This window comes from Anabrus simplex, chromosome 2 (assembly GCF_040414725.1).
Source record: "Anabrus simplex isolate iqAnaSimp1 chromosome 2, ASM4041472v1, whole genome shotgun sequence".
NCBI classification, from domain to species: Eukaryota; Metazoa; Arthropoda; class Insecta; order Orthoptera; family Tettigoniidae; genus Anabrus; species Anabrus simplex.
This window is the reverse complement of record NC_090266.1, coordinates 641,588,623-641,609,639: the sequence shown is the minus strand read 5'-3', so window position 1 is coordinate 641,609,639 and position 21,017 is coordinate 641,588,623. Positions and strand designations below refer to the sequence as shown.

Genomic DNA, 21,017 nt, shown 5'->3' with positions numbered 1-21,017 from the left:
AATTTGGTTCATTCTTCTTCTACACTTTCTATTTCTGATATAGGGATGTACTGTTTTAATTTCTCCTGAGTTCTTTTATCTTTTAATTTCCATACTTTTATTTTCTTCTGTTGTATTTCATTTACTCTCACAATTTTACCTATTTTCAATTATGCCACCACTACTCTGTGGTCTCCATCAAACACCTCACCTGGTAGTGCTGTTACATCCATTAACCGTTTTGAATTTATTTTCTCAACCAAAAACCAATCAACAACCTTTTTTTTTATCATTTCACCCCAGCCATATCTAGTGATCTTTCTACTATTCTTATTTCTAAATCAAGCTTTACACACAGTCATTCCAGTTCTCTCACTGTTTCTTCTCCATATCCAAATGGACCAATAACTTCTTCTTTAGCAATTCTGTAATTTCCTACCTGCACATTAAGGTCTCCCATGACTATCACTTCCACATCGTTGATTACTTCCTCGAGTGACTCCAAGAATTCCTCTATATTTTCCTCAATGTTTCCAGTTTGGGGTGCATAAATTTGGATGAAATCTTTCACTCCTTCCGCCCTCAGTTGTACTCTGATTATTCTACCACTAATGTAGTCTATCCTATCCACATTTTCATCCAGGACTTTGTTAACAATCACTCCTACTACATTTTTCCTCACATCCTCCACTCCAGTATAAGGTGTACCCTCTAATCATCCTCGTCACTTCCTTTCCCATCCACTTGACCTCATTCAGTCCCATCATTGCAACATTCTCCTTCCCCATAAAATCAATCAACTCTTCTGATATCTTGTCAGGGTCGTAACATTTATTATTCCTCACCTACATAATATTAAACCGGGCAAGTTGACCGTGCGGTTAGAGCCGCGCAGCTGTGAGCTTGCATCCGGGAGATAGTGGGTTCGAACCGCACTGTCGGCAGCCCCGAAGAGGGTTTCCTGTGGATTCCCATTTTCACACCAGGAAAATGCAGGGGCTGTACCGTAATTCAGGCCACGACCGCTTCCTTCCCACTCCTAGCCCTTTCCTATCACATCGTTGTCGTAAGACCTGTCTGTGTCGGTGCGACGTAAAGCAACTAGCAGAAAAATAGCTAGGATAATATTAAATGGTGGTTACCCACTTAACAGCTCCCCCAGCACAAGAACAGCATGTCGCTTTTAGCAGGGTACACCCTAACCTATCTATTCTTAACAAAATGCAGCAGACGAAAACAATCAAATCGCCGCTTTGATTTCTTCACTATACTGGTATCCCCGGAAATATACAGCCTAAGTACTTGAAACGATCTATCAACCCCAGTACACGATCATATAATATCTCTATACAATACTGACAGCACTTTCACCCAGGAAACAATGCTTTTCATATCATACTACAAGTATTTCTGTTTAAGTTCCAAGATGGCAAGTTTTCAACACAGACTGCCTTTACAAGTAGGTCTTCATCATAAAACTAGCTGTACAAAAGATTTCCACCAAACTGAATCCTATTCTGCCAATTTATACTTTGATTAAAGGATCTATTTAAATTATGAACAATAACGAAATATTACACAGTGCACTAAATTAATCCAAACTTCTCCAGGAGATAAAAAGAGTGCTCATTTTCCAACCAGAGTTGACTTCCATTATAATGTATGGGTATATCAATAATCGTCATGGGCAATAAAATGATGGTAAGGAGGTAGCAGCGACAGTGCAATACATAGCACTCAACTGAATCTGGACCTTACTGCATCTCCTCCCTTCCAATTATACTCTGATCCCAGGCATATTATGTGATGCAGTTATTTGACCTGGAATTCCTCTCATCTTTCCAGCTACTAATGAAATGAATGAAAACCTATAACCTGTTTTCCAGTCATTGACCGGGTCAGGGATGGAAAGAATGAATCACATATAGTCTATTAGTACGATGGGGTCGCCACTCCCAAAGTGATTTATGAATGAATTGATAGATGCTATGAAATGAGAATGGAGAGTGTTGCTGGAATGAAATATGACAGGGAAAACCGGAGTACCCGGAGAAAAACCTGTCCCGCCTCCGCTTTGTCCAGCACAAATCTCACATGCAGTGACTGTGATTTGAACCACGGTATCCAGCGGTGAAAGGCCAACGCACTGTCGTCTGAGCCACGGAGGCTCCTCCAGCTACTAATATCATTCACAAAATTATTAGTCATTTATAGCTGTAATGAAATCCATCCATCCATCCATCCATCCATCCATCCATCCATCCATCCATCCATCCATCCATCCATCCATCCATCCATCCATCCATCCATCCATCCATCCATCCATCCATCCATCCATCCATCCATCCATCCATCCATCCATCCATCCATCCATCCATCCATCCATCCATCCATCCATCCATCCATCCATCCATCCATCCATCCATCCATCCATCCATCCATCCATCCATCCATCCATCCATCCATCCATCCATCCATCCATCCATCCATCCATCCATCCATCCATCCATCCATCCATCCATCCATCCATCCATCCATCCATCCATCCATCCATCCATCCATCCATCCATCCATCCATCCATCCATCCATCCATCCATCCATCCATCCATCCATCCATCCATCCATCCATCCATCCATCCATCCATCCATCCATCCATCCATCCATCCATCCATCCATCCATCCATCCATCCATCCATCCATCCATCCATCCATCCATCCATCCATCCATCCATCCATCCATCCATCCATCCATCCATCCATCCATCCATCCATCCATCCATCCATCCATCCATCCATCCATCCATCCATCCATCCATCCATCCATCCATCCATCCATCCATCCATCCATCCATCCATCCATCCATCCATCCATCCATCCATCCATCCATCCATCCATCCATCCATCCATCCATCCATCCATCCATCCATCCATCCATCCATCCATCCATCCATCCATCCATCCATCCATCCATCCATCCATCCATCCATCCATCCATCCATCCATCCATCCATCCATCCATCCATCCATCCATCCATCCATCCATCCATCCATCCATCCATCCATCCATCCATCCATCCATCCATCCATCCATCCATCCATCCATCCATCCATCCATCCATCCATCCATCCATCCATCCATCCATCCATCCATCCATCCATCCATCCATCCATCCATCCATCCATCCATCCATCCATCCATCCATCCATCCATCCATCCATCCATCCATCCATCCATCCATCCATCCATCCATCCATCCATCCATCCATCCATCCATCCATCCATCCATCCATCCATCCATCCATCCATCCATCCATCCATCCATCCATCCATCCATCCATCCATCCATCCATCCATCCATCCATCCATCCATCCATCCATCCATCCATCCATCCATCCATCCATCCATCCATCCATCCATCCATCCATCCATCCATCCATCCATCCATCCATCCATCCATCCATCCATCCATCCATCCATCCATCCATCCATCCATCCATCCATCCATCCATCCATCCATCCATCCATCCATCCATCCATCCATCCATCCATCCATCCATCCATCCATCCATCCATCCATCCATCCATCCATCCATCCATCCATCCATCCATCCATCCATCCATCCATCCATCCATCCATCCATCCATCCATCCATCCATCCATCCATCCATCCATCCATCCATCCATCCATCCATCCATCCATCCATCCATCCATCCATCCATCCATCCATCCATCCATCCATCCATCCATCCATCCATCCATCCATCCATCCATCCATCCATCCATCCATCCATCCATCCATCCATCCATCCATCCATCCATCCATCCATCCATCCATCCATCCATCCATCCATCCATCCATCCATCCATCCATCCATCCATCCATCCATCCATCCATCCATCCATCCATCCATCCATCCATCCATCCATCCATCCATCCATCCATCCATCCATCCATCCATCCATCCATCCATCCATCCATCCATCCATCCATCCATCCATCCATCCATCCATCCATCCATCCATCCATCCATCCATCCATCCATCCATCCATCCATCCATCCATCCATCCATCCATCCATCCATCCATCCATCCATCCATCCATCCATCCATCCATCCATCCATCCATCCATCCATCCATCCATCCATCCATCCATCCATCCATCCATCCATCCATCCATCCATCCATCCATCCATCCATCCATCCATCCATCCATCCATCCATCCATCCATCCATCCATCCATCCATCCATCCATCCATCCATCCATCCATCCATCCATCCATCCATCCATCCATCCATCCATCCATCCATCCATCCATCCATCCATCCATCCATCCATCCATCCATCCATCCATCCATCCATCCATCCATCCATCCATCCATCCATCCATCCATCCATCCATCCATCCATCCATCCATCCATCCATCCATCCATCCATCCATCCATCCATCCATCCATCCATCCATCCATCCATCCATCCATCCATCCATCCATCCATCCATCCATCCATCCATCCATCCATCCATCCATCCATCCATCCATCCATCCATCCATCCATCCATCCATCCATCCATCCATCCATCCATCCATCCATCCATCCATCCATCCATCCATCCATCCATCCATCCATCCATCCATCCATCCATCCATCCATCCATCCATCCATCCATCCATCCATCCATCCATCCATCCATCCATCCATCCATCCATCCATCCATCCATCCATCCATCCATCCATCCATCCATCCATCCATCCATCCATCCATCCATCCATCCATCCATCCATCCATCCATCCATCCATCCATCCATCCATCCATCCATCCATCCATCCATCCATCCATCCATCCATCCATCCATCCATCCATCCATCCATCCATCCATCCATCCATCCATCCATCCATCCATCCATCCATCCATCCATCCATCCATCCATCCATCCATCCATCCATCCATCCATCCATCCATCCATCCATCCATCCATCCATCCATCCATCCATCCATCCATCCATCCATCCATCCATCCATCCATCCATCCATCCATCCATCCATCCATCCATCCATCCATCCATCCATCCATCCATCCATCCATCCATCCATCCATCCATCCATCCATCCATCCATCCATCCATCCATCCATCCATCCATCCATCCATCCATCCATCCATCCATCCATCCATCCATCCATCCATCCATCCATCCATCCATCCATCCATCCATCCATCCATCCATCCATCCATCCATCCATCCATCCATCCATCCATCCATCCATCCATCCATCCATCCATCCATCCATCCATCCATCCATCCATCCATCCATCCATCCATCCATCCATCCATCCATCCATCCATCCATCCATCCATCCATCCATCCATCCATCCATCCATCCATCCATCCATCCATCCATCCATCCATCCATCCATCCATCCATCCATCCATCCATCCATCCATCCATCCATCCATCCATCCATCCATCTTCATTATAGACTGTTATGCCTTTCAGCGTTCCGCCTACAAGATTCTGTGAATTTACTAAATGCCGCCAAAATTCTTTATTTGTGCCCTCGTTTAGTTCTATACCTCTTATCTTTAAATCATTAGAAACTGATTCTAACCATTGTCGTCTTGGTCTACCTCTACTTCTCTTACCCTCCATAACAGAGTCCATTATTCTCCTAGGTAACCTATCCTCATCCATTCGCCTCACACGACCCCACCACTGAAGCTGTTTTATGCGTACAGCTTCATCCATCGAGTTCATTTATAACATACCCTTTACCTCCTCATTCCCTCCTGAAATTGTTCCCACCTGTTTGTACCAGCAATCATTCTCGCTCATTTCATGTCTGTTACTTCTAACTTATGAATAAGATATTCTAAGTCCACCCTGCTTTCACTCCCGTAAAACAAAGTTGGTCTGAAAGCAGACTGACCTGAAGAGAGTTTTCGACCGGGGGCTGACTTGCTTCTTACGGAATACTGATGATCGCAACTGCAAGCTCACTGCATTAGATTTACTGCACCTTGATTCAATCTCACTTACTATACTACCATCCTGGGAGAACACACATCCTAAACACTTGATATCTACCTGTTCCAGCTTTGTATCACCAACCTGACATTCAGTTCTCTCTGGTTTCTTGCCTACTGATATCAATTTAGTCTTGGAAAGGCCAATTTTCATGCCACACTCTTTGGCCTACTTCTAAGTTCTAAGATATTAGACTGCAGGCTTCCAGCATAACCTACCATTAAGGCCAATCGTCAGCATTGGCCGACTGCTTACTACATTACCATCTGACTGAATCCCTCCCTACCACTTTATGCCTTTTAGCAGATGATCCATGTAAACTATGAACAACAAAGGTGAAAGATTACAGCCTTGTCTAACCCCTGTCAGTATCTGCAGTCAAGAACTCTTTCTACCATAAATTCTCACTGCAGCCCAATTGTCATCATAAATGTCTTTGATTGATTTTAATAATCTACCCTTGATCCCATAGTCCCCCAGTATGGTGAACATATTTTCCCTTCGTACTCTGTCATATGCTTTCTCTAGATCTACGAAACAAACATAACAGTCTATTTCTCTCGTAGCATTTTTCAATTACCTGGCGCATAATGAAAATCTGATCCTGACAGCCCTTCTGAGGTCTGAAGCCACTGGTTTACATCCAGCTTCCTCTCAACCACTGATCATACCCTCCCTTCCAAGATGCCAGTGAATACTTTGCCGGGTATACTGATCAATGAGATACCTCAATAATTGTTGCAACCTTTCCTGTTCCCTTGCTTATGGATAGGTGCAATTACTGCTTTCGTCCAACCAGAAGGTATCATACTAACACTCCATGTAATCTTATTACTCTATGAAGCCATTTCATCTCTGGTCCCCCACTATATTTCACCCTCCTTTCCACTTCATCAAGCGTAGTTTCATCGACATCAATGTCCTCCTCCCCATTAACACAGTTGTTGGCAACGTTACCAGGAAGATTTCCTTTTATTCTGAGAAGATTTTCAAAATATTCCCTCCACCTGTCCAGTGGTTCCCTGGGATCTATGAGTTCAACCTGAGTTACACAAAAAACTATTCATTTCCATTTTCCCTCCTTTCTAAGATTCTTTAATACCGTTCACAAAGGTTTCCCTGTTGCCTTTTCAGGCTATTATCAAAATCTTCCCACAATTTATTTTTGGATTCAACAACTATTTGTTTCACTCTGTTTCTTTCTTCCATGTACAATTCCCTGTCTGCATCAGTCCTTCTTTGGAGCCATTTCTGATATGTCTTCTTTCTATGTTTGCAAGCTGATCTCAATCATTCCACCAAGATGTTTGCTTTTCCCAGTCTTCACACATAGTTGTTCCTAGGTATTCCCTTGCTGTTTCCACTACAGCATCCCTGTATGCCACCCATTCTCCTTCTACACCCTGAACCTGCTTACTGTCCATTGTTTGGAACTTTTACCCTTATTTGTCTGCAGACAGATTTCACTGTCTCTATCCTAGACCTAGAGATACTCCGAGTTCACTACAGATCAGAGAATCTGTATCATCGATAAATCCCCGGAAAACCTGCACATTCCAAACAGATTTCCTGAATTCAAAGGTGCTTAAAATATACTCTATTAAGGATCTTGTGCCCCTACCTTCCCACGTGTAGCAGTGAATAACCTTATGCTTGAAGAATGTATTCATAACTGCTAAACCCATACTAGCACAGAAGTCCAGCAAATGCTTCCCATTCCTATAAGCTTCCATATTTTCCCCATAATTACCAATCACCCTTTTGTATCCTTCAGTTCAATTTTCAACTCTTGCATTGAAATCACACATTAGCAATGTCCCATCTTTGCTGTTCATCCTGACTATGAGGTCACTCAATGCTTCATAAATTTTGTGAACTCCACCCTCATCTGCACCCTCACATGGTGAATAACTGAGAAAATTCTCATCCTAATTCCTTCAACTGCCAAATCTACCCACATCTTTTGCTCATTAATGTGCCTAACAGAAACTATGTTGCGTGCAATAGTATTCCTAATGAACAGCCCTACCCCACACTCTGACCTTCCCTTTATAACACCTATCAAGCACACTTTATAATCTCCTATCTCTTCCTCATTATCTTCCCTTACCCCAGTATCATTTACTCCCAGCACATCCAGATGCATCCTATTTGTTCACTCAGCCAGTTCTACTTTCTTTCTTCCTTCCATAAGCCCCATTAATATTGACAGCTCTCCATCAAATTCCATTTCGTTTGCCAAGTTTTCCCACCAGTCCCTCACCTGCCAAATGCAAGTGGGACTACAGGACTCCCATACGTGCAAGGCTTGCTTAATACATTTTGAGTGCGCTGGGTGAAAACTCTGTGAAGCAGGATGCTACCCTTACTTACACATAGCCCAAGTGAGAATCTCTCGTAATGGGTTAGGGACCAGTCCTAGCCGCCTGAGCACACGGAGGGCCATGACTCGGAACATGTCCGAGATGCCCACTGCCATTCCTTAGTAACTGGTATCCTGTCTCAATCAATCAATCAATCAATCAATCAATCAATCAATCAATCAATCAATCAATCAATCAATCAATCATTAATCTGCATTTAGGGCAGTCGCCCAGGTGGCACACTCTCAGGACCACTTACCCACTTGCCTATGGTTCACGATCTAGAATGTGACTACAGTAATCCAAACCACAAACCATGAGTAGATATGAAAATAGGAAGGTGCAACTACATCAAATTATTCTTACCTTTGGAATATCCTTTTCCAAGTCTCCAGCTATGATTGAAGGAGAGTTAATAGCAACAATATTTCTTTTGTTAGGTGGCCTGATTTGTCGCTCATCATCCTCAACAGCTTTTAGTAAAGATGATACAACAGCTGCATCTTTATGAAAGTCTGGGTGCTTTGTATTTATATAAGCCAGCTCAATTGCAACAAGATTTTCAACCTATTAAGAGAATAAATAATATTAGATAAAAAAGACACACCCAAAGAAATGAGAACACAGGAATGTACAATCATCCACAAACCTAAAAATCATGAATAGAGCCTAGATATTCATATACTTAAAACTGTTGAAAGAGGTAGGCAAAAAACATGTGAATTACCCTCTATAATGTTAGAAAAATAACATAAAATATATAATTTCTAAATTTCACACACACACACAGTTTTTAGTAATATGTTATGCATTACCAAAATATTGTTTCTTGAAAGCTTTAGTGCTCAATTACTGCATTTTTTCCTTCAAATTCTCACAGTTAAAATTCTGCCTCCTATGAGACTGAATAGATTTCACTGCATAAAGATATTGTCAATTGATGTGAGGGAAGAATATTTGTAACAAGGTATTATAGATGGACTGTCTGGCTCCATGGCTAAACGGTTAGGGGGCTGTCACGCAAGATCGATCGAATGACTGCGATCAACCGACTAAGGAAACAAACCTACAGAGGACAGTGGCACCAGTCACACAGCATCGATCGTCAGCGATCAACTACGAGAAATGAAGATCGATTGGTTTGTGAAAACAAGCATGTCCGTTTTTCAGTCGCAGTCGTTCGATAATGGCGGACGTAACATTGTGGTCTGTTGATGAAATCAAAACATTAATTTGCCTAGTGTATGAAAACAAACTGTTGTATAATCCTACACTCCCTGGATATACTAATAGGGAGACCGTGAATTTTGTATGGCATTCTATAGCGCCGAGAATTGGGACGAAAACTGGTAAGTAATTATCAGATTTGTTATGGTTATGTTGTGAGTAGTGTTATGTTAGATTAATTATTGATAAAATATATTATACGGAATAGATTGGTAAAGAAAGTTACACTAGGAGAAGTAGTAATTATCATTCTTATGCTTTAATTGAAGAAATGTTAGGACAACATAAGCAGTGCTTTCCTAACCTCCATCCTGTACCTAATGAAATGAACACCATTGTTCGCTTTAATGACAAACAAGTGTATGCCGTAAGTACTACGCCTACGTGTATATTTTCTTTGTCACAATATTCTAATTCATTGTTTCAGGAAAAAGTTTTGTCAAAATATGGCAAATTCTGAGGGCAGGGTATCGAACTTTGAGAGATAACATCCTCCCTCCCCTCCCATGTTCTGCTGTACAGAAAACAAAAAATGGGTCTACTTCAATGCCCTCAACTTTCTGGAACCCTTTATTGCTGGAAGAAGGTATAATTCTGTTATATTTATTTTTAAAAGTAGGCCTACACTACAGACCAGTGTTCTAGTTGTGAATGAGTGAGGGGAAAATTCAGTCTGTAGGCCATAAGTTCTATCCATCTGTTCATTAATGTATCATATATAACTGAAAGTAATATAATATAATATAATATAATCTAACCTTACAATCATCTTAACAAAATAATTATTGAAACTATTAATTTCTCGAACAGAAGGCTTGTGTGCAGACTAAAATGTAGCTCCAATTTAGAAGAACTGCGTTAATATATTGTTAATTTCTTCAGTTCTATAACAAACACACCTAAGGAAGTGGCACCTGGTGTAGGAGAGCCTTCTCACCAAGCTGAAATAGAGGAGGAGACAGAAATAATTTGTGCTGGAGGGGTCTAACTCCTACAGTTCAGAAATTATTGAAGGGACTTCAACTTCCAGTCCAGTGACTTCTGCTTCTACAAAAAGCTCTGCCAGCAGTTAAAAAAAAAAAAAAAGAAATTTGAAAGTGACAGCAATGTGTTAAGTATATATTTAGAAAAGATCCTGAAAACTGAAAATAAAACATATTCAATATTTTTAGTGTCTTCACGATGACATGGAAAGACTGAGTGAACTAGGTCAAAGGGTTTTCAGAGTTAAAATTCAGGAACTGTTGTATACAATGCTAGACCAAGAAAGAACCTAATAAAATTTATGTCCTTGAGAAATGTTCTACCTTTTTAATTATGGTAAATCAGTTTTCTTTATACTTATCTATCAATATTTATTGGAATCCTCAGTGAGTTATGTGTATTAGCACCTGATTGGAAAGTAAGCTTAACTCCAATTTTTATTAATTCTTAGCATTATTACAACATCTTAATTTGTATATTTTATGTGGTAAAACATGTATGTTTTACAAAAAAAAAAAAAAAAAAAAAAGTATTTTGAAATACTGGTAGTAGGTTCTTTCTGTGTGTATGTAGTAAGCAGTTGTACAGCACAGGTGGTCTGAAACCAGACCAGTGTATTGATAGTTCTGCCCAAGAGCTGAATTCCTTCTTATGGTATACTGTCGATCGCAACTGCAAACTCATTGCACTTAGTTTGTACAGCACAGGTGGTGTGAAACCAGACCAGTGTATAGATAAGAGAAGTTTTGTCCAGGAGCTGACTGCCTTCTCACAGAATACTGTTGATTGCATATACAAGCTCATTGCATTAGGTTTACTGCACCGATATTCAATGTTGCTTACTATACTGCCATCCTGGGAGAATACACATCCTAAATACATATTTGAAATTATCTACCTGTTCCAGTTTTGTATTACCAACATCACTGGCGTAGCCAAGGGGGAGAGGGGGGGGGCTGGGCCGCCCCCCAAAATATTTCCCGAAACTAGAGCGAGGATCAGCCGTTGTTTTACGTACGGTACGAACAACTTAAAAACGTACACCGAAATGTTAATTTAACATAGCGACAAGAATCTACTAGCAGGGCTCAATAGGGCCATACATAATTCTCCATATTTGAAGAAAGACACTTACGATTGTGATGCGCGGGGATATTTCCCTGTAGAGGTCTCACTATTGAGAATGTAACCGTGTGCTGAAAAATGTCAAGACATGAAGAAAGTGGCAGTTAGCAAGGGATTACTCAGTAGGGGGCCGGAACGTGACCACCGAGTAACGGAGGCGACGGCCAGAAACAGTTGCAAGCTTACAACATCGTGTCAGCTTTGGCACATCGGTTCCAGGAAACAACAATGTCCTAGGGATCCTCGGGTTGTACCGTGGTTGAGAAATGTGCTGTGTTTAAGTTGCAGCGTTGGGAAGACTGTGACAGGATTGTGAGCTGCACGTTATTTCCTCATTTTGTGCCATATAAGTAACTTTATTTTTGAAGAGGGGCCGTTCTGTCACTGAGAAGCCAACACTATGTGCATCCTCGGTAAGTTATGAAAAAGTTTTTTATTCTTACACTAGCAAGACAATTGCGGATGCATGCTTAAGGTAGGCCTATATATTTTGTCAAATGCCCGGGGACTGATTGGAACCTCAAATGGCACCATCAAAAGTGCGGGTAAATATTTTGTAATTGGCGAGCGTGATAACTCAGTTCCAGTGGTTCTATCTTCTCATCAGGACGGCCCAGGCTTGAATCGCCGTCGATGCATGAAACATTTTTTTAAATGGGAAGTCACGCTCTATTGATACGGATTCTACTTAAAACACTAGATCCTGTCCCTTACCTTTCCTTATAGACTTTTGAGCCAGAACCGCATCATTTATGGTGGTGTATTTTGAGTATCCAACCATTATTCGGACTTACCTTGTACCTTAAATGGTGAGTGAATGCAGTGGCGTACCCACAAAATAATTTCAGTGGCCAGTAATGTGGATACAACTTTTCCTTGGAAGGGGTTGTGAAAAGATATTTTTAATTTAGAATTTGCTTTACGTCATACCGTAGGTCTTATGGCGACGATGGGAAAGGAAAGGGCTGAGAGTGGGAAGAAGCGGCCGTGGCCTTAATTAAGGTACAGCTCCAGCATTTGCCTGGTGTGAAAATGCGAAACCATAGAAAACCATATTTAGGGCTGCCGACAGTGGTGTTTGAACCCACTATCTCCTGGATGCAAGCACACAGGTGTGCGCCCCTAACCGCACGGTCAACTCGCCCGGTGGATATGAAAAGAAAGCCGGTCCTACCGAGTGCGGTGACGGATCTTCAGTAGATGTTGGTTTTGATTGTTACCATGTACAATTATAGCTTCTGTATTCTTAACATAAACCTGCTGCATTACTGAAACTGTTCGTAAAATTGACAATATCGTTTTTCGTTTGTGAGGAAGTAGAATCTTCAATTAATTTGTCTTCTTAAAAAAAGGAACCACTTTGTTACTACACCCCGTACAGGTGACTACCTTCCAGGCCGTAGATATTTCGATTACGGGAGACTCAAGGAAAACTCTACTGCACCCAAAAACAAGCCTGGATCCTCCTCATGCCATGCCTTTCTTAACTCTGTCAGTGCCGGGAATCGAGCCTTAAGTCAAATTAAAAAATAAGGATACCTAAAAGTAACCAGCCGGCCCCACGGTGTAGGGGTTGCGTGCCTGCCTCTTACCGGAGGCCCCGGGTTCGATTCCCGGCCAGGTCAGGGACTTTTACCTGGATATGAGGGCTGGTTCGAGGTACACTCAGCCCACGTGTTTATAATTGAGGAGCTATCTGATGGTGAGATGACGGCCCCGGTCTAGAAAGCCGGGGAAAACGGCGGAGAGGATTCGTCGTGCTGACCACACGATATCTCGTAATCTGCAGGCCTCCGGGCTGAACAGCGGTCGCTTGGTAGGCGATGGCCCTTCGGGGCTCTTACGCCATGGAGTTTGGTTTGGAAAAGTGAACAGAGAAGGAAGCAACACCCCTGCAAGGCTCCTTAGCTTCCAGCTAGTTCTTCTGTCCGGCCTCGTGCATTTAGGACAGTAAGAAAACTTACGCCTTAATAAATGCTCCTCATAAAACCTTTGTAAAAATACTAACTGCATCTATTTATAACAATAATCACAAACACCTCCTTTTCATGTGGCTCAGTTGGTTGAATCACTGTCCTTCTGAGTCTGAGTTCGCAGGTTCAAATCCCGGCTTGGATCGGTAACCCTTAAAACGGTGTTGAAATTGCAACAGCTCAGTGTCGTTGGTTTCTGGCACGTCAATAAAAATTTTACATACGAATATTAGCATCATAAAACTCTAACTTTATACTACTATATTCTGTATCCTAGGCTTGCGAGGGAAAGTAATTAACAATTTACTTAACGTCGCACCGACACAGATAGGTCTTATGGTGACGGTGGGATAGGAAAGGCTTAGGAGTGGGAAGGAAGCGGCCGTGGCCTTAATAATTAAGGTACAGTCCCAGCATTTGCTTGGTGTGAAAATGGGGAAACCACGGGAAAACATTTTCAGGGCTGCCGACAGTGGGGTTCGAATCCACTATCTCCCGGATGCAAGCTCACAGCTGCATGGCCCTAACCACGTTGGAAACTAATAGGACAAGGTAAACCCTACATAGCATATGTTGTAACGTGTATTTTTCTTTACCAACTAACAAAATATCTATCCCCATATGGTTTACATTATATATTTGTTTGTTTGTTTGTTTATTTATTAGTGCCTTCAGTACAGTGGCGAAGTTAGGGCTCCAGGCCCTCTCGTACACTTAACCACATACTAATCAGAATCTTAAATAAAATACTGAGATACTTAAAATAGTTAAAACAACATAAATTAAGATAATTGAAAATAAATTTAAATAAATTACTTACTAAATTAATATTAGAACTAATTAATATTAAAAACTCTTAACAATGGCTAATCCTCAGGAACGCACACATACTTCAACCATTCAGTCAGCTGTCCTCACCAGGTAGTCTCGGCAGGTGACCTTAAATCGTGATTTAAAAAACTAGTTTCTCTGGCCTGAACTGGTAGGGAATTCCATAATCTGGCGACAGTCACCACAAATGATCTATTAATTTTATTCGTGCGGTGGAGTGGAATAGAAAGAATGAATCTAGAACGTGTATTTAAGTTGTGAAATGATGATAAAAAGATGAATTTAGAAGAAATATACATTGGCTGACTTCCAGCTACCACTCTGATCACCATCGTTAAAGTGTGTAGCTGCCGAAGTTTAGCAGACATCAGCCATGAGACAGCCTGATAATATGGGGTGATATGACCATCATACCCGATATTGTAAATAAATCGCAGGCAGGTATTCAGCGGTCGTTGAAGTTTAAGTGTTTCTTCTCTCGTCATGTCAACTAAAACGACGTCACAATAGTCAAGAATAGGGAGAATGAGTGTCTGTATTAGTTTGGCCTGTAGCTCAAATGGAAATACATTCCTCTGCCGTTTAAGATGGTGAAGAACTCCAAAACTCTTTTTACGTATTTCTTTCATGTGATCAGACCAATCAACTGTTTCATTCATCATTACGCTGTGATTTTTAACCGTTTCACTGTAGGGAATAATCTTACCATTCAGTAGGATAGGCGGGATTGCGACATTGTTTGAGCAGCTCAGTAATTTTCGTAATCCAATTATAATTGTTCGATTTCTTTTGCAGTTTAGTATAAGAGAGCTTCGTTGTGCATATACACTGAGTCGTCGGAGGTCCCTGTCAATATCTTGTTTTGCAGTGCCGATGTATTTGAAGATCGTTAGCACAGAGGTCATGTGTGTTATTTCCTGTCACAGATGGTATGTCATTGATTTAAATACAGAAAATTAGGGGCCGTAGAATACTGCCCTGCGGGGCAACACTAAGTTTCATTTCCCATTTAGAGGCCTTGTCGTTTATTGTTACACGCTGTTGACGGTTACTCAATTAAACGCATCCAGGTCGAAATTTAGCAGTTCCATTTTCTTTAGGATAGTCAGAATTACTATAGTGTCAAAGGCGCTACTGAAGTCCAGAAGGATACGTATAGTGAGCAGTCGTTTGTCCATAGCGTTTCTGTCTTCACTAACCTTCAAAAGTGCTGTTCGCGGTACTGTGAACCTTCTCAAATCCAGATTGGGTAGGGTCCAAAGGAGCATTTTTATTTAGGTATTCCAGAACGTCCTCGTATACTAAACGTTCAAAGTCTTTAGAAAGCGCAGGGAGTACGGACATAGGACGATAGTCAGAGGGTGATTGTGGGTCTAAACTCTTTGGTACCAATATAATATTGGCTGTTTTCCAGACAGTAGGGAAAGTTCCGTTTAGTAAACAGTAGTTCAGTATGTGCGTCAGTATAGGCGAGATAGCACCCATAATGTTATGTATAAAAGTAATAGGAATATCATCTACACCTGTAGTCTTTGATTTAATCGAGTACAAAGCCTTTTAACCTGATTTTCTGTGACACTGTGAAATGTGAATATTGGATTGGCTGGAGGGGAGGGCGGTGAGTTGGTGCAGTTAATTGAGGTAGGGTGAATATTTATTCTACTAAAGTAATCGTTCAGTTCGTCAAGTGGAATCTGTCTCTGTTGATGTTTTCCTATTCCCAGAGCTCGAAGTTGGTGCCGTGCGCGATTAGAATTTAAGTTGTTAGCTAAATTCTGAATATATATACTTTAAAAAAAAAATTCTGATAACTGCTTTGTGCGATTTCTTAAGATGCGGTTAGATTCGAAGTCTGTGTCATCTAGGGTTTGTTTATAATGTCGAAATAACGAGTCACGGTGGGCCATCATTCTCTTGCCTTCATCATCTAGCCATGGAAAAGAAGGACGGGAAACCTGTATTCGACGCGCATGTGTATATCTTTGCCGCATTATTTGTATTTCAATGTCATTTCTTTATTGCTTATCACATGACGATTATTATAATAGCATTACCGTATTTATTCTAAACCAGAATATTGCATCCTTACTCAAACCGTTTACTCTTGCATTCATTTCACTTGTACTCGGAATATATGAAATGCTGCAGTTGTGCTCGGATGTGAGTAACAGAGGTAGCCGGGGAATGAGAGGGGGGGGGGGGGGTTGTCGTCCAAGGAGTCCAGACACCCCAGGAGTTTTAACGAATATCCTTTTATTGAGCATTTTATACATAATGTACATCAATATTAGCTTCCGGAGTCCGACACATTGGCTGAATGATCAGTGTTGAGGCCATCGCTTCAGACGGTCCCGGGTTCGATTCCCGACTGGATCGGGGATTTTAATCGCATCTGATTAATTTTTCTGGCTGGGGACTGGGTGTTTGTTCCAACATATTCATATTCAGACAACATACCACACTACCAACCACCAAAGAAGCACACAACACTGATTACATCCCTCTACATAGGGTTGGCTACTGGAAGGACATCCGGCCGTAAAACAGGGCCAAATCCACACATGCGACACAGTTCGCACCCGCGACCCCACAGATGTGGGAAAAGTGGGGAAGAATAATAATAAGGAAATTACTATTAGCTTCCGGAATCCGCACGAATCAACCACTCTTACCTGGATCCAAGGGCACTCATTTCCTTTTTCGGTATTCTACACCACCTAAACTATGGAACTTTGGACACCTATCAAAATAAAATTCTGGATGAATGGCCCCCCCCCCCAAACTGAAATCCTGGCTACGCTACTGACCAACATGACATTCAGTTCTCTTTTAGATGCCTTCCCTACTGCCATCACTTTAGTCTTGAAAAGACTAATTTTCATGTCATATTCATTGCATCTTTTTTAAAGTTGCAAGATATTAGACTGCACGGTTTCAGTAGACCAAGTCGTTTGCATAAGCCAAACTTCTTACTACAGTTATACCTAACAGAATCCCTCCCTGCCACCTTATACCTTTGTAACTTAGCTTTTATCTCCTCATTCCAAGCACCCTCCTGCCATTAATACCTGTTTGCACCAGCAATCATTCTCACTACTTTCATGTCTGTTACTTATATCTTATTAATAACATATAGGCCTACCGAAGGCATCAAGGTAGACCCATTCTTTTATTTCTTGTGCTGTAGATCCATGTAAACAATGAAAAACAAAGGTGAAAAATTAATTTGTAACTATTTTGACAGGTGTTTCTACCAAAGTTTTGTAGATTAAAATTTTGTGATGTGAAGTGACGTTAAGGGGATATGATGGCAGATTTGTACATATTTATAAAAAAATATATTCATATGACAGTCACATGCTTGTAATAAAAGATTGAGTAGATTAATTACCCTGTAAGTTAATTCGAGATCTTACAAGAGCCATGCACCCTACTCCGCCAAAGATTATTTTATATAATCAGTATTTACAAACAGTTTTGACAAGCAATGTAAGCTATAGCAAAATGAATTCATTTACCACCTGAGCAATAGCCCTAAATAACATTCTACTGTAAACGACCATAGTATTTACTTGTTAGAAAGGCATACTCTTCACTTCTAAAAATGGAAAGCAATGTGCTTGTTATTAGCACCTATTATTGCTTGTTGTTTTAAGGGGCCTAACATCGAAGGTCATCGGCCCCTAATGGTATGATATGTAATGACAAATTAAAAGTTCAAAATCATCCACTGACTAAAATAAAAAATTTCATGAAGAATGAATGGAGGGATATGAATTTAAAACAATCAATGGATCCGACCCAAAAGTAACATAAAAAATAGTATTTCTGACCAAGGGACGACTTCTAATGCACAATCCTGAATCGAGGAGGCTTGTTGGCTAAAGGGGTCCAAAATGCAGGTCAATGGCCCCTCATAATAGTACTTATCGCTAGTAAAGTAGAACCATGGTATTTGTCATGTTGGGGTACTAATCAAAAGTAGCGTAGACTCACGGTATTCCACACATGATGGTACAACTCACAAGTATTATACGTCGTACAGTTGACGCAGACCTACGGTGTTTCTCACATAATGGCGCCACTCATAGGCAACGCAAACTGATGGTGTTCCTCACCTACGTGTACTAATCACGGATGCTGGTATTCCCATGGTGTTCCTCACATAGTGGGTACTAATCACAGGCAACGCAGACCCTCAGTGTCGTTCATATAGTGGTACTAATCACAGGCAACGTCCAGACCCATGGTGTTGCTCACAATGATAGTAATCACGAGTACTGGAAACCCACAGTGAACCACTCTCTGCTACTACTAACCACAAACCTCTGGTGTACCTAATATAGTGGTACTACCCACAAGTAAAGGCGACCCTTGGTGTTCTCCGCAAGATGGTACTAATCAAAAGTAGTTTTATGGTTCTTACGCAATGTTCCCTTGGTCGCCCATTTTAGTCACCTCTCATGACACGCAGGGGATACCGTGGGTGTATTTTTCATTTGCATCCCCCACCCACAGGGGGTAAACAGAGGAAAAATGAAGAAAAAGATGGGATCCGTCACTTGGAAAAAGGAAGTAACGGACGAAGAAAGGCAAGGGCCATGAAGAGCGAGAAAACTAAAGACTCCCTAGGCCTCAAATGCACTAATACTGTCGCGGCAGAATAGAACAAGAGTTGACCAAGGGAGGTTGGGCAGGATAGAAGAAAGTGAGGAGCCTAGCACAAGTAAGTGGAAGCAATGCCAGGACTCAGGTAAGGGCCCACAGGGGGTGCACCTATTATTGTTTGCAGTGTTAGGTTTTCATTTTTGGTGAAATTGAAGGCAAAGGTTTCATTTTCCTTCAACTGATTCATACAGTAAGTATTTCAGGATGGATAGATAGGCTTGGTAGTGTTCACATCAGTAAAAAAGATACATATGAACAATAACTGAGGTAGGAAAGAAAGACCTACCAGACCTTTGTGGAAAAAGTTGTCACTCTGTACCAAGGAGTTTAGCAGTAACTTGGATGGAAGTGCAGGATTTAGATTAATAGGTTTATTATTGCCAAGTGAGCAATTAGATCAGCTTGCCAGGGCAAAGTTTGGGGAGATAGTAGTTTACTAATAGTGCTGAGGGTAATAAACAAGACCTTATGTGTAATTTACATGTAGTTGTGACAAGTATCAGTCTATTACACTGCCAATTTACTCATAAGAACGATATTCCAGAAGCTTTTCCTATAGTTATTAAGCTAGTGTACAGAGCACTAGCCTCGCCTGAACTCCTCAAGAAATGTACACATATGTGAATACACAGAACCCTAATGAGAATTTAAATATTTTACTTTGGAAGAGATGTCCGTAGATAACCTTTCTTCACAGCCATTTGGTAAAATTAGCTGCTTTTGAAGCTGCTGTAGTCTTCAATGATATAAATTAAGATAGGATTGTCATTCTTGCAAAGTTTGGATTTGGACCTGGATTCCTTGCACGAAAGACAGTTCAGAAATTCAGCAACATGCTTGTCATGAAAGAAATATTCTACTATTCTTAAAATGGCACAATAACAAAGAAGAGGAGAGGCAACACGAGATTTGCAGAGGATCATGAGGGAGAGAAACAGTGTAAGGAACTCCATTGCTTTTCCTTGTTTTTCTCATTTTCACAATATACAGAACATGTGTGCATTTTCCTTTCTTTCAAAATTATTTACAGGATTGTAATGAAACTTGACACACTATTTCTACATTAGGTAATGTAAATTTTGACTGGAAGCATTTCTTGATATGTCTATTATTTTGTCGGCTGATGACCTTTGATGTTAGGCCCCTTTAAACAACAATCACCATCATCTATTATTTTGGTAGGTGGGGTCTCACCAAGTGGTATGAAAATAAAAAATAAAAAAAAGCTGTTAACCTCCATCTAATAAACACCTAACACCTCAAAATATCATTTGAAAAGACAGTAATTATGTCCCAAGACCCAGCATTATTTAAAAAAAAAAAAAAAAAAAAAAAAAAAAAAAAAAAAAAAAAAAAAAAAAGCATAAATGGTTTTAGTCTTATATTGGAAGTACTATGAGCCACTGTTGAAGGCTTATGTTGCAATTTTCACCCTGTCAAGAATTCTGGCTGCAATGCTCTATGAATGGCATCACATATAATAGGAATAAATCCACTGATGTATTGTGAGGAATCCTAAATCTGTAAGATGCAGACATGTATGAGTCACCAATGTCCAGAAACCTGTAGGCCTAAATAAATATATTTCCACTGTTAATTATAGTACCTTCAAATTATGAATTCAAATTGTTGTAGTACATAAATGCACCCATTGTTTTCAGTCCTTTTTTTATCAATACTTTATTAGCAACCTGTAGAATGCAAAGAAATGTACCTGCCACTAATCTTCTATTTGATATATTTTACCACGGACATAGTTGTTTCAGAGGTGAACATCGCTTCTGACTTTAAACCATAAAAAATCGTTGTGAATATTGAATTTAACGATA

The 21,017-nt window shown here is 41.3% G+C and overlaps 1 protein-coding gene across 1 annotated transcript in view; it reads right to left on the bottom strand.

Annotated features, from left to right (window-relative positions):
• Nucleotides 1-21,017, bottom strand: part of Drp1 (dynamin related protein 1) — a 430,863-nt gene that overhangs the window by 68,379 nt on the left and 341,467 nt on the right. The window contains exon 10 of the mRNA XM_067141108.1: nt 8,747-8,947. Within this exon, the coding sequence (XP_066997209.1) occupies nt 8,747-8,947 (201 nt within the window). The remainder of the gene's footprint in view (nt 1-8,746; nt 8,948-21,017) is intronic.